This window comes from Medicago truncatula, chromosome 4, assembly GCF_003473485.1.
Source record: "Medicago truncatula cultivar Jemalong A17 chromosome 4, MtrunA17r5.0-ANR, whole genome shotgun sequence".
Classification (NCBI taxonomy): Eukaryota; Viridiplantae; Streptophyta; class Magnoliopsida; order Fabales; family Fabaceae; genus Medicago; species Medicago truncatula.
The window spans coordinates 30,870,090-30,884,059 of NC_053045.1; the positions used below are offsets into that span (position 1 = coordinate 30,870,090).

The 13,970-nt window shown below is 34.8% G+C and overlaps 3 protein-coding genes across 3 annotated transcripts; 2 read left to right on the forward strand and 1 right to left on the reverse strand.

The window, feature by feature from the left end:
* Positions 1-459: 459 nt before the first annotated feature.
* Positions 460-4,936, forward strand: LOC11416919 (mitogen-activated protein kinase homolog NTF6). Its single transcript, XM_003606476.4, has 6 exons — positions 460-823; positions 912-1,041; positions 1,119-1,256; positions 3,653-3,985; positions 4,111-4,294; positions 4,384-4,936. The coding sequence occupies exons 1-6, from the start codon at positions 660-662 to the stop codon at positions 4,557-4,559; spliced, it is 1,125 nt and encodes a 374-aa protein (XP_003606524.1). The 5' UTR covers positions 460-659; the 3' UTR covers positions 4,560-4,936.
* Positions 4,937-8,119: 3,183 nt separating this feature from the next.
* Positions 8,120-9,715, forward strand: LOC11416920 (mitogen-activated protein kinase homolog NTF6; the record flags this gene model as incomplete). Its single annotated transcript, XM_024780608.2, has 3 exons — positions 8,120-8,464; positions 8,589-8,667; positions 9,540-9,715. Coding segments are annotated over 3 exons (600 nt in total), but the record flags the coding sequence as incomplete, so codon positions are not given.
* Positions 9,716-11,304: 1,589 nt separating this feature from the next.
* Positions 11,305-12,512, reverse strand: LOC11412119 (F-box/kelch-repeat protein At3g23880). Its single transcript, XM_003606478.3, has one exon. It carries the CDS (start codon positions 12,493-12,495, stop codon positions 11,359-11,361), a length of 1,137 nt encoding a protein of 378 aa, XP_003606526.1. The 5' UTR covers positions 12,496-12,512; the 3' UTR covers positions 11,305-11,358.
* Positions 12,513-13,970: the final 1,458 nt, after the last annotated feature.

Sequence of the window (13,970 nt, forward strand, 5' to 3'; positions counted from 1 at the left end):
GAGGGCACCTTCATATTCTAAAGCAATCAAATCACATATACAAACCAATATATTCAACAAAACTTTGAGACAAATCAACATTCAACACACCTAAGTCTATTTTCAGATATATAATCCGAAATCCTGAACAATTTCTTTTAGATTATATAATTTGAAACGAACCAACGCCCATGAAAAAGAAAAGAACAAATACTTCAAAAAAATGTAAAATCATCCTTTAATTAACGGTGAAAAAATTGTTGTAATGTGATGTAATCCAAGGACTTCACTTCAAACTTATACAATTTTTGAAGGATTGGATTTTGGATGGTTTGAAAATAATTTAGGACTAATTTCATAATTGTATTTATATGTGGACATAGATTCTTGACCGAGAAGAGAATATCCTCCATTTTGCTTTTTTGAAAGTCATCTAGCTAGCTTTGACAAAGAATTGATTTCACACATAAAAATCACATGATAATAAGGGGTATTTCCATTTGAATTCAAAGTTTGAAATTGAATTTGGTTAGAGTGGAGAGAGACACCTAACGCTAAAAAACCAATCTTATAATTCCTCTTCATTTTCCCCCTCTTTCTAAAACTTGAAAAAAAAGCTTCTTTACTCTTTTGTGTCTGAGAGAGAGAAAAAGAGAGTAACAGTAAGTAACAGAATAATCATGGAAAACAAAAACCCTGAATCTGAGAAAGCAAACTCCAAAGGAACTCTGATTCACGATGGAAAATACATTCAATACAACGTCTTAGGCAACCTTTTCGAAGTCTACTCCAACTACATTCCTCCTCTTCAACCCGTCGGCCGCGGCGCATACGGCATCGTTTGGTGAACTCACTCATCTTTCACTTCAATTTCTTCATTTCTCAACTTTAATTTTCATTTTAAATTATTAATTTTATTCTTTATATTGTAGCTGTGCAACTAACTCAGATACGAATGAAGGTGTTGCGATAAAGAAGATTGGGGATGCGTTTGATAATAGGATTGATGCTAAGAGAACACTGAGGGAAATTAAACTTCTCTGTCACATGGATCATGATAATGTATGTTTATTTAATTCTGTTTGTGTATTTTATATTTAATTAATTAATTAATCTGATTTAGAGGTGAATTTTTGCAGGTGATTAAGATTAAGGATATAATTAAACCCGCCGATAAGGAAAAGTTTAATGATGTGTATATTGTGTATGAGTTGATGGATACTGATCTGCATCAGATTATTCAATCAAATCAGGCTCTCACTGATGAGCACTGCCAGGTAAATAGTTGCGCGTCATTCAGAGTTAGCGTAAGTTTGAATAAATAGCTTAATTAAGTGCTTATTGAGTAAGCACTCGTGTATAAACTATGGACCTCTTTGGTTAAATATAAGCTATTTCTCATGATAAGCGGCTATTTCTATAGCAAAACATAAAATAAAGTTCAATTTTTTACGTATAAGCTATAAGCTTTTCTTCATAAGCTATCATGGAGAACTTATGACAATAAGCAGAAAACAACTCATGATCAATGTCATAAACTGATTTCATAAGTTCCCCCAAACAGTCTCACTAAACTTACGTCAGTAGATAAGCTCAGATAAGTTAGTCAAAGAGAATGGGCCTGTTTGGATTGACTTATTTGAGTTTATCTACTAACATAAGCACTCATAACACTGGGAGAACTTATGAAAAAAACTTATGATATGTTCATAAGCTATTTTCAGCTTATTTCCATACGCTCTACTGGTTTGCTTATGAAAATAGTTTATAGATTATCTGAAAACAGTTTGACCTTATTTTATCTTGTGTTACAGAAAAAGTTTATTCATAAGAGCTTATTATACTATAATCTGCAAAATAAGTTGTTTATCTAAACAGTGCCAAAACATATTATCTTTTTTCTTTTTCTTTTTGTATATAACTTGTAAGGTGGTTTTACTAATTATTAGGGAGCTTACTGATATAGGCGGGAAACAGTTTATAGGCATGACATAAGCTATTTTATAAGCTCTCTCAAACATTCTTATAACTTATAAGTGTTTATGCTAGTAGATACATGCAAATAAGTTGTTGATAAGTCAACCCAAACACAGATGAATAGTACTAACCGAGGGAATTGTACAAGTAGGAAAGTAGACGTGTTTGAATGAGTAAAAATATGAAAAAGTAGATGTGTGTACAAGTGATGGAATTGTTTGTGTATGCATGATGGTTGATAGGGTGTGAAATGTGAATGTGAAGAAAATAGTGATTGAATGATGAGTGTGCGGGTGTGAAATGTGAATGTGAAGAAAATAGTGATTGAATGATGAGTTTGCTGAGTAAAGGAAATAAGTGTTATCAATTGCGGACAGTGGACCATGATAGAAAGCCACAAGTCCGTCATTTAAGCCTCCATATCCACCATAAAACGTCATGGTGCCGCCATCCTCCACCAATTGGTCATGGAAGATATTTGACAACACTGGAGGAAATGGATGTAACAAATGAGAGTTGGTGCGGGTCAAGACATAAAATTTGATTGTGTGTGTCAAAGCAAATAGCGAGAGTAAATACTGAATTGTAAAACAACAGTGATATGTGTTTGTGTGAGTGTGGGGGAAGGAAAAAAAGGAAAGACAAATGAGGTTGCAGTGTATAACAAGTCAAGTAAAAAGGAAGAAAAATATTTTGGTGGCTGCAGACTGGTCAATGTGCAAGCATGAACAAAAGAAATATGAAGTGGAGAAGGATCTATATGAATATAGGTAAGTTTGCATTTGTTCGGTATGCGAATGAGAAAGAGAGGGAAATGATACGAGAGTGCTGTAATGAGAGAGGTTGGTTGAAGGGGGTAGTGGTAAATCCTCATATTTTTTGAAGCGCAGCAGCAGGGATAGTGATGAGATATTTGTAGGTCATAGAGCATTAAGAGCTCTTACAAAACATGTTTATGAGTTTACACAAGAATAACAGTTTTGGTTATGGTTTCCTTGGGAATATCATTCCTAGGAATATTTGTGAACTAGAGTCGTTGAGGTGAGAACACTCAAAAAGGGTATACAGTAACACTTGTTGTATAAAGAAATAGACATATTGAGAACTTTTGAGTGTCATTTTTTGGGTTGAATGTTTTAGCAAGGCAAGCCATTAGGATTAGATTAATGGTAAGTGGTTTGGGTTGTTTGTATGAAGACATAGGTTTAAACCAAAATGCCGTCATTGTGCATAGAAAGTATCTGGTGTTGGAGTTTGGAAGTTTTTATGTGATTGTTAGATAACCTTGTTTGATGGAATAGAAGAGCATAATATAATAACAGGCTTCTAATTTGTAAATGCAAAAAAAAAAAAAAATGTTCCTCACAATTCTGCGATGACAGTGAAACTGTTACTGTGTATCTATTTATAATGCAATCTATTGTTGTCTGAGGACCTTGCGTAATTTTTCAGTATCAGAGACATTGATATTTTCCCTAGAAGCTGATAGTGAATTAGTCTCTTGGTCTCAAATATAAGCAAAAAAGTCTTATGTATTTAGTTCAAATTTGGACCAAATACATGGACTTCTTTTGCTTATATTTGAGACCGAATAGACTATTAGCTCATTATTTATAAATTTACCCATCATATTTGACGTGAAGCAAGGGAGTTGAAATTGAATAAAGCTTAAGAAACGTATTAAATATCATTGCAGTATTTTCTATATCAACTCTTGCGAGGATTGAAGTACATACACTCTGCAAATGTTTTGCACCGAGATCTAAAACCAAGCAATTTACTTCTCAATGCAAACTGTGATCTGAAAATATGCGACTTTGGGCTTGCCAGAACAACCTCTGAGACAGACTTCATGACAGAGTATGTTGTGACTCGTTGGTATAGAGCCCCTGAATTGCTACTGAACTGTTCAGAATATACTGCTGCTATTGATGTATGGTCGGTTGGTTGCATTTTGATGGAGATAATTAGAAGGGAGCCTCTGTTTCCTGGTAAAGATTATGTTCAGCAATTGGCGCTCATAACTGAGGTATTTATCCGCTCACTGTATTAGTTGCTGTTAGTGTTAATCAAATTTGCAAAAATGTTGTATGATAGGACCATTTCTTTCTGAAAATGTATCAACAAATTTCTCATAATTATCTTCCAAAACAGTTGTTAGGTTCACCAAATGAAGAAGATCTCGGATTCCTCAGAAGTGATAATGCAAAGAAATATGTTAAGCAGCTCCCGCACGTAGACAAGCAGCCCTTTGCAGAGAGGTTTCCTGATATGTCTCCACTGGCACTTGATCTTGCTGAGAAAATGCTGGTTTTTGATCCCTCCAAACGCATAACTGGTATGTGTTCTGATGTTAAATATCCCCTCTCTTTTTTTTCCCCTCGTTCATTTCCTTTTAAGTTTTAATTTTATTCTATGATTGCGTAGTTGAGGAAGCACTGAATCACCCATATATGTCAAGTCTTCATGAGATCAACGAGGAGCCCGTTTGTCCATCCCCGTTTGTCTTTGATTTTGAACAGGCAACTCTGAATGAAGATGATATAAAGGAGCTCATATGGAGGGAGTCTCTGAACTTCTGCAAGGAGCAGATTCTTGAATAGACTAGGCACAATGGTCGTTTTTCTTTTATCCAGAGATTCTATGGAATTTTATAATACAGGTTTCAAGTTTGGGCTAGAAAGTGGTATTCTAGAAAACATGTTATAGAAGGTGTATTAGAGGTATGGAGTTGCAAGAATGAGTGGTGCATGTGATGATCATGTAGTCTATTCTCAGAGTGACCAAGAAGACAGATTCTCTCAGTCCTGTTGTTATGAGAGGGCAATGTTTTCTCTTTTCCTTTGTATCTTGGTGATTGTTATACATAAACGAGGGGCTTATGCCTCCAAGCCTTTGTCTTTGGCTTCATATTGTATAAATCCAAATATAGTTGTTAAGATAAGCCACAATATAGTGGTTTTCGTTTTTGTGTGCTTAATGCGGTTTCATTCTTGTTGTTTGTCTCTCAATGATTCAATTGAATAGATGTACTTCTATTTTTTTTCCTGATAAAATCAACCCAATACCACTGTCTTCAAATTTGGAGGCATTTTGGTGATATGTAGGGTCTTGTAACAAGTGCCCTTAGGGCACTAGTTAAGGTAACCAAATTTAATAGTTTTACATTGGAAACAACAATTTGTAAACTTTTTACAATTTGACTTGACCACTTTTTATCATTTTCCAACAGAAAATTTCTATTTTTGTTCCCTTATCCAATGCCCCAAGGGCACTCTTTAACATTTCCTTATTTTCTATACCTGAAGATTTTTGGTAGGAGTTGGTACGATTCCGCAACCAATGTTTACAGTTCCTACTTCCTAGGACTGGCGCTTGGATTGGGAAATAGACCGTCTTGGATGATCCTAAAACTGTTCTAGCTTATAAATGTTATGTATACGGATCAGAGAAAAACCTGCTGAACTAGTGTGAAACCATGTGAAAATAGTTATTCACAGGGTTACAGTCGTATATGAAAAATGTATTTGTTCCTATGTTCTTTGTCACTCCATGAACTTCTGGCGATCTCTAGCAGTGGCTGGTGGCTTCCAACATTGAGTGTCTATCACATTGTGCGATTCTTTGACATCAGAGAGTCATGCATATAAGGTGTTACTGCTGATGATGAGTGGGAAAGGGAGGTAAGTTTTGTTTATTTGATCAGTTAGATTGAGTTTGCAGTCAACAAGACTCTAGCTTATTCTCTCTCAAAAAAAATAAAAAAGACTCTAGCTTATTTTCCCTCAAGAGATAGACTCAGAGTTAGCGTAAGTTTGAATAAATAGCTTAATTAAGTGCTTATTGAGTAAGCACTCGTGTATAAACTATGGACCTCTTTGGTTAAATATAAGCTATTTCTCATGATAAGCGGCTATTTCTATAGCAAAACATAAAATAAAGTTCAATTTTTTACGTATAAGCTATAAGCTTTTTTTCATAAGCTATCATGGAGAACTTATGACAATAAGCAGAAAACAACTCATGATCAATGTCATAAACTGATTTCATAAGTTCCCCCAAACAGTCTCACTAAACTTACGTCAGTAGATAAGCTCAGATAAGTTAGTCAAAGAGAATGGGCCTGTTTGGATTGACTTATTTGAGTTTATCTACTAACATAAGCACTCATAACACTGGGAGAACTTATGAAAAAAACTTATGATATGTTCATAAGCTATTTTCAGTTTATTTCCATACACTCTACTGGTTTGCTTATGAAAATAGTTTATAGATTATCTGAAAACAGTTTGACCTTATTTTATCTTGTGTTACAGAAAAAGTTTATTCATAAGAGCTTATTATACTATAATCTGCAAAATAAGTTGTTTATCTAAACAGGGCCAAAACATATTTATCTTTTTTCTTTTTCTTTTTGTATATAACTTGTAAGGTGGTTTTACTAATTATTAGGGAGCTTACTGATATAGGCGGGAAACAGTTTATAGGCATGACATAAGCTATTTTATAAGCTCTCTCAAACATTCTTATAACTTATAAGTGTTTATGCTAGTAGATACATGCAAATAAGTTGTTGATAAGTCAACCCAAACACAGATGAATAGTACTAACCGAGGGAATTGTACAAGTAGGAAAGTAGACGTGTTTGAATGAGTAAAAATATGAAAAAGTAGATGTGTGTACAAGTGATGGAATTGTTTGTGTATGCATGATGGTTGATAGGGTGTGAAATGTGAATGTGAAGAAAATAGTGATTGAATGATGAGTGTGCGGGTGTGAAATGTGAATGTGAAGAAAATAGTGATTGAATGATGAGTTTGCTGAGTAAAGGAAATAAGTGTTATCAATTGCGGACAGTGGACCATGATAGAAAGCCACAAGTCCGTCATTTAAGCCTCCATATCCACCATAAAACGTCATGGTGCCGCCATCCTCCACCAATTGGTCATGGAAGATATTTGACAACACTGGAGGAAATGGATGTAACAAATGAGAGTTGGTGCGGGTCAAGACATAAAATTTGATTGTGTGTGTCAAAGCAAATAGCGAGAGTAAATACTGAATTGTAAAACAACAGTGATATGTGTTTGTGTGAGTGTGGGGGAAGGAAAAAAAGGAAAGACAAATGAGGTTGCAGTGTATAACAAGTCAAGTAAAAAGGAAGAAAAATATTTTGGTGGCTGCAGACTGGTCAATGTGCAAGCATGAACAAAAGAAATATGAAGTGGAGAAGGATCTATATGAATATAGGTAAGTTTGCATTTGTTCGGTATGCGAATGAGAAAGAGAGGGAAATGATACGAGAGTGCTGTAATGAGAGAGGTTGGTTGAAGGGGGTAGTGGTAAATCCTCATATTTTTTGAAGCGCAGCAGCAGGGATAGTGATGAGATATTTGTAGGTCATAGAGCATTAAGAGCTCTTACAAAACATGTTTATGAGTTTACACAAGAATAACAGTTTTGGTTATGGTTTCCTTGGGAATATCATTCCTAGGAATATTTGTGAACTAGAGTCGTTGAGGTGAGAACACTCAAAAAGGGTATACAGTAACACTTGTTGTATAAAGAAATAGACATATTGAGAACTTTTGAGTGTCATTTTTTGGGTTGAATGTTTTAGCAAGGCAAGCCATTAGGATTAGATTAATGGTAAGTGGTTTGGGTTGTTTGTATGAAGACATAGGTTTAAACCAAAATGCCGTCATTGTGCATAGAAAGTATCTGGTGTTGGAGTTTGGAAGTTTTTATGTGATTGTTAGATAACCTTGTTTGATGGAATAGAAGAGCATAATATAATAACAGGCTTCTAATTTGTAAATGCAAAAAAAAAAAAAATGTTCCTCACAATTCTGCGATGACAGTGAAACTGTTACTGTGTATCTATTTATAATGCAATCTATTGTTGTCTGAGGACCTTGCGTAATTTTTCAGTATCAGAGACATTGATATTTTCCCTAGAAGCTGATAGTGAATTAGTCTCTTGGTCTCAAATATAAGGAAAAAAGTCTTATGTATTTAGTTCAAATTTGGACCAAATACATGGACTTCTTTTGCTTATATTTGAGACCGAATAGACTATTAGCTCATTATTTATAAATTTACCCATCATATTTGACGTGAAGCAAGGGAGTTGAAATTGAATAAAGCTTAAGAAACGTATTAAATATCATTGCAGTATTTTCTATATCAACTCTTGCGAGGATTGAAGTACATACACTCTGCAAATGTTTTGCACCGTGATCTAAAACCAAGCAATTTACTTCTCAATGCAAACTGTGATCTCAAAATATGCGACTTTGGGCTTGCCAGAACAACCTCTGAGACAGACTTCATGACAGAGTATGTTGTGACTCGTTGGTATAGAGCCCCTGAATTGCTACTGAACTGTTCAGAATATACTGCTGCTATTGATGTATGGTCGGTTGGTTGCATTTTGATGGAGATAATTAGAAGGGAGCCTCTGTTTCCTGGTAAAGATTATGTTCAGCAATTGGCGCTCATAACTGAGGTATTTATCCGCTTACTGTATTAGTTGCTGTTAGTGTTAATCAAATTTGCAAAAATGTTGTATGATAGGACCATTTCTTTCTGAAATGTATCAACAAATTTCTCATAATTATCTTCCAAAACAGTTGTTAGGTTCACCAAATGAAGAAGATCTCGGATTCCTCAGAAGTGATAATGCAAAGAAATTTACATACTTATTTTTTTGTTTCAAAATAATTTTTGCTTTAAAGTTTTTATTCTTTTTAAAATTGTCATCCAATATAAATCAGCAAAGCATGGGTTCTTTTCTTTTAATTTTATTTTTATTTTTTTGTATTTGATTTTTCCTCCTTTTTTACAAATACAATAGTGCATATTGAAGTTGTCAATAATCTTAGACAACATATAAGGTTTTGAAGGGCAGTATGTGGCCTGCTTGGTCTGCATGTTAACATGGAAGCTTAGCAAAAATGGTTGCTCATGACATGGTAAAGAAATATCATGGTCCCTTCAAAAAAAGACAGGCGGAAATGCGATGTTATACTCAACAATGTTTAAAAGAAATCCACCTAATGTTCAAAGTGCAAATAGGTTGCTTAATTATCTTGTCTGCACTAGCTTTATCTGTGGTCATGTACCAGTACAACCAGAATCTCCTTGAGCAAAGTTGCTGCACATATGTGGTTCTGAACTTTGGTCACATCTTTCAAACCACAGCAACATGCTATTCTAGTAAAGCAAATAGACACGGGATATTCTAAAGGTAATCGTAAAAAGAAGTTCAAAGACAAATCAATCTCAACCGTGATCACCCTTTTAATACATGAAATTATAGAGATAGGTAATTATAGTTCAGAGAGAGACAACTTTCATAAAGATATAATTGACAAATAATTTTGCCATTTTCTAAACTTGATGGATTGAATTTTCTTTTCTTTTCAAAAAAACTATCTTAGTTACTTTTAATTGTTTAGAAACCAAATCGATGAGAGAGTGACATTTTATAAATTAAATTGATTGTCTAATATTTATCAGATATTTTCACCAAACAAAATCAGCCACCTTTTAAGTTTTAATTTTATTCTATGATTGCATAGTTGAGGAAGCACTGAATCAACCATATATGTCAAGTCTTCATGAGATCAACGAGGAGCCTGTTTGTCCATCCCCTTTCGTCTTTGATTTTGAACAGGCAACTCTGAATGAAGATGATATAAAGGAGCTCATATGGAGGGAGTCTCTGAACTTTTGCAAGGAGCAGATTCTTGAATAGACTAGCAAATAGCCACCAAGTGAATCATCTACACCCCAAAACAGTATACATGAAGTTTTATACGAAGCTCTCTACAGCAAATAGAAGATTGGACAGTCTCCGTTATGGTTCTCTCGAGTGTTGTAAATGCTACGCTGCAATGTTATAACACCAATATTTGACGTATAATAGAGGAGAGATTGTTTGAGTTGGAGGCTTCAGAGAAAGTCATTCAAGAAGGCATGTGTTTAAGGTTTGTTAGATACACCACTAAAATTTTCTACTATGTTTCTAAAATTATGATTATTTGGAAGTGCTTTTGTTGGAAATTGAATAAAAATTGTCTTGTAAGTTTCTGATTTAGATAGTAGAGATGCAACAACCATTAATAACTTGTATTTTTCACTCCTAATGGAAGTGACAATCCACTTCCAGATTCTGGTGGTACTTTGCAGATAATAGAAAATTCTACTGGGGTACAAATCTTGAAAGATCAACTTCAAAGCATAGGACAATACAACTATTGAACAATGGAAACCTTATTGTAAGTGACAAAAACTACGGACAAGGAAGAGTGAAGATTCTTTGGCAAAGCTTCTCTAATCCCACAGATATATATCTTCCAAGCATGAAAATGGAATGAAAGTTTAATATTAACTTCACGGAGAAGTTATGAAGAGAACCTGAAGCAAGGAACTTTTCATTTGAACATGATCAAGAAGAGAATCAATATATTATACGAAAAAGATCCATTAGGTATAGGAAAAGTGTTGTATCAGCAAAATTTGTTGGAACTGGTGAAAATGCCCTCAGCAATCTTACTTACTAGCTGTCAAATTTCACCATGAGAATATCCCCAAACAAAATTGTTCCCTTTCGTCCTCTCATCACTATATAGAAACACAAGGTTGGTTATAAATTACTGCTTCAACTTCACAAAGTTAACACCACTGACTTTTATACTTGACTATTAACACTTGCTTCCTAACTCATGTGCAGCAAAGTAACAAATTTGAATCACGCTTCGACATTAAAACATGGCTTGGCTATTTGAAGTTTCTAGACTATATGGACTTTTAGTTTCAACTATAAAATTGGTTAGCACAACTACTTGAATTTTCTTAGCTATTTGGAGTTTCTTTACAACTCTTATTGATGATCTTGATTGGACTTAACTTTCTTGAAACCGACTTGCTAAGGATAATAATGGTACATATATTAAGGATAATCTTTAAAAACAACAACAGTTCTATTTACTATGGGAAACATCTAAATACATAGGTCAATCAATATTTAACAATGACATGGAAATCTTGCAACAAATACTAGCACTTCAACATTTGAAACCTTTCAAACATACCATTTTAAGGTGTAAAACTTTCATATCAGCTAGGATAGAAAAATTTATGCGGAAAAAGTCTCAAAACTTTACTATGCACAAAAAACTAACCTCAAACAGTCTAGAGGAATGCATGATTGTGACCTATATAAAATCAAATTCATGATGAGAGAACAAATGACCATTGGTGAACTATATAAAATCAAATTCATGAAGTAACCAATAATGAGAACAATTACAAAATAAATATCATAAACATAAATTAACATATAGGTTCTGGTTAGATCTCATTTTTATGACATAGCACCTCATCTACATACTAGCACTAAGAACAAGGTGATATTAAACTCTCAACGCAAACTTCTGGGGATAACATGTTCAAGTAACCAATAAGCTTTGAAGTACCGTCTCTACAATTGTAAATGATATAGCTGTAATTCCCATACTCTCCACAGTGAAGGAGCACATGTTCATCCTCAAAAATATGTATTGCCTGGATAAAGGATGGCATGTAAGAAATAGTGAACAATTTAGTCCAAGATTCCTTATTTCCATATTCCTTCATTACCCAAACGTCGTCACCAGAAAACAAGATCAAGCAATCCCTGAGAACACTCAAGAGCAAAATACGAGCATCTACCTCTCCATAATTGGGCAACAAAATCTCTTTGTAAGACTCATTCCCCAAATCAAGAGAAATAATAAAACATTGACTTTTCTTAGAAGCCAACCAATTAATCGTGCCACTCACACATTGCCCAGATTGCTCAATGGGTGAAGCAACATAAGGGAACATTGGAATGCTTTTCCATGAATTGGTACCCAAATTATAAACCTTCACATACGTCACAATATCCTTGTAACACATACTATTACTAATACTACTACTAAAGTCAACTAGTTCACGGAAAACAACCACAACCTTGTAATTATCACTAACAGGGTCATATCCGAAGCAATACATCTTCGGAATGTACCTAAAACGACGTGGCTCTCCAAGAGAGGGAAGCTCCTTGAGTTTTTTAATGGAAGGGTTCCATAATCGAACAATAAAATTGGAGTATTCGCTTTCTTTAGCAGCAAAACAAAGGATGCCATTGCACGAGCCAACAAAGTCAACAGACTGGCAAACAGAAAACTCGGGTCGTCTGAAGACGGTGGTTGTGACGTTGGTGAAGACAGAATCCAGTGGGTAAGACTTGAGAATGAAATTTTGAGAGTAGCCGCTTACGCAGTGGAGGCTGTGCGTGGTTGACAGGCTAAGGTGCTTCTTAGCGAATTTGCGATCAGAGATTAGAGAATTCCATGACTTGCAGGCGCATTGGAGCTGAAGGAGGAGCTTCACCGGTAACCTACTAAGGATTTCTTCAATGAGATCAAAAGGAAGAGTTGGCAGCGGCAGTGATGATGTTAGGGTTCCAACGGTGTTTCGCTCGTCGCCGCCCTCGCTACCTAGCGCCATTTTACCTTGTAACCGTAACTATCACAGACGGCGATTGATAAGAAAGAAGCAAAAGAGGGAGGGAGTTATATGCGTATATATTGGGCACCTAAACAGCGTGGTTCTTTCGTCTAATTTTTTTAGTAGTCATATTAGTCCTTGACTCCACGCCACGCTGTCACAAAGGTCCTGACTCATAATCTTCTTATTCCTAAACAAAGCTTTGTCGCCCTAATTTTAACCTAATATTTTAGCAACTTTTATCTCTTTCAAAACCTAACCATATTTCCTAATTTCCCTCCTCCAAACCTTAACCATGATTTCCTAACTTCACTCCTCCTAAAACCTATCTAATTGATTTCCATAAACCATATCTCCTAACTCCCCTCCTCCAAACTCTCACCAATATATTTTAATCCTTTATCCTAAACCGAGATCTCTTTTTAAAACCATACCTTTCACTTAAACCGAAATTTCTACCTATCTAATTGATTTCGATAAACCATATTTCCTAACTCCCCTCCTCCAAACCCTCACCAATATATTTTAATCCTTTCTCCTAAACCGAAATCTCTTTTTAAAACCATACATTTCTCTTAAACGTTCTTAAACAAAGCTTTGTTGCCCTAATTTTAACCTAATATTTTAGCAACTTTTCCCTCCTTCAAAACCTAACCATATTTCTTTTTATTTATAAACCTAACATTGTTGCCCTAATTCCAACTAATATTTAACCTAAAAAATTATAGCCACTTTTCCCTCCTTCAAAACCTAACCATATTTCCTAATTCCCCTCCTCCAAACCCTAACCATAATTTCCTAATTTCCCTCCTCCTAAAACCTAATTCCCCCCTCCTTCAAAACCTAACCATATTTCCTAATTCCCCTCCTCCAAACCCTAACCATGATTTCCTAATTTCCCTCCTCCGTTAGCACGGGTCAATGGTCTAGTTAAAGTAAAGAAGTCCCTGACTCTGTACTTCCGTTATTAGTTTAGTCCTTGATAATAAACAGATACTCTCACTAAGATCCCCGGCAAGTTGTTAATTTAACAAAATGCTACTTACCAACAACAATTATAATATTTATATTCAATATATTAGTTTAAAGACTTAAATATGTAAAAGGTCCCTATAAGTTCGCGCATTTTTTGTTTTCGTCCTTGTAAGTTTTTTTTTTCTAAAATAAACCCTGTATCTTCTTAACCTTTTGAAAATGGTCCTTGCTGTTAGCTTCTGTCAACAAAAACGCCACTGTGGCTAACGGAGCACAGGTGGCAAGTCATGAGTTGGCACATTTGATGAAATGGCATGAGAGATGATTAGTTGTGTAAAGACAGGGACTAAAATAAAAAGCGTAAATTACTACAGGGACTAAAATAAAAAACGTAAAATCAAAATTTCAGATTTAAAATCAAGATCTTATTCTTCTTCTTCACCTTCATCGCCATATTCTTAAATCATCAACATCAAACCCAGGAAAAGAAAGAAAAAACA

What these genes read in the sequence shown, in the direction of transcription:
- LOC11416919 (XM_003606476.4), top strand. Translation starts at nt 660, where the DNA reads ATGGAAAACAAAAACCCTGAATCTGAGAAAGCAAACTCCAAAGGAACT. An exon ending in GGCGCATACGGCATCGTTTG is followed by an intron (nt 824 to 911) that starts GTGAACTCACTC and finishes TTTATATTGTAG; the next exon opens with CTGTGCAACTAACTCAGATA. An exon ending in TCACTGATGAGCACTGCCAG is followed by an intron (nt 1,257 to 3,652) that starts GTAAATAGTTGC and finishes ATATCATTGCAG; the next exon opens with TATTTTCTATATCAACTCTT.
- LOC11412119 (XM_003606478.3), bottom strand. Translation starts at nt 12,495, where the DNA reads ATGGCGCTAGGTAGCGAGGGCGGCGACGAGCGAAACACCGTTGGAACC.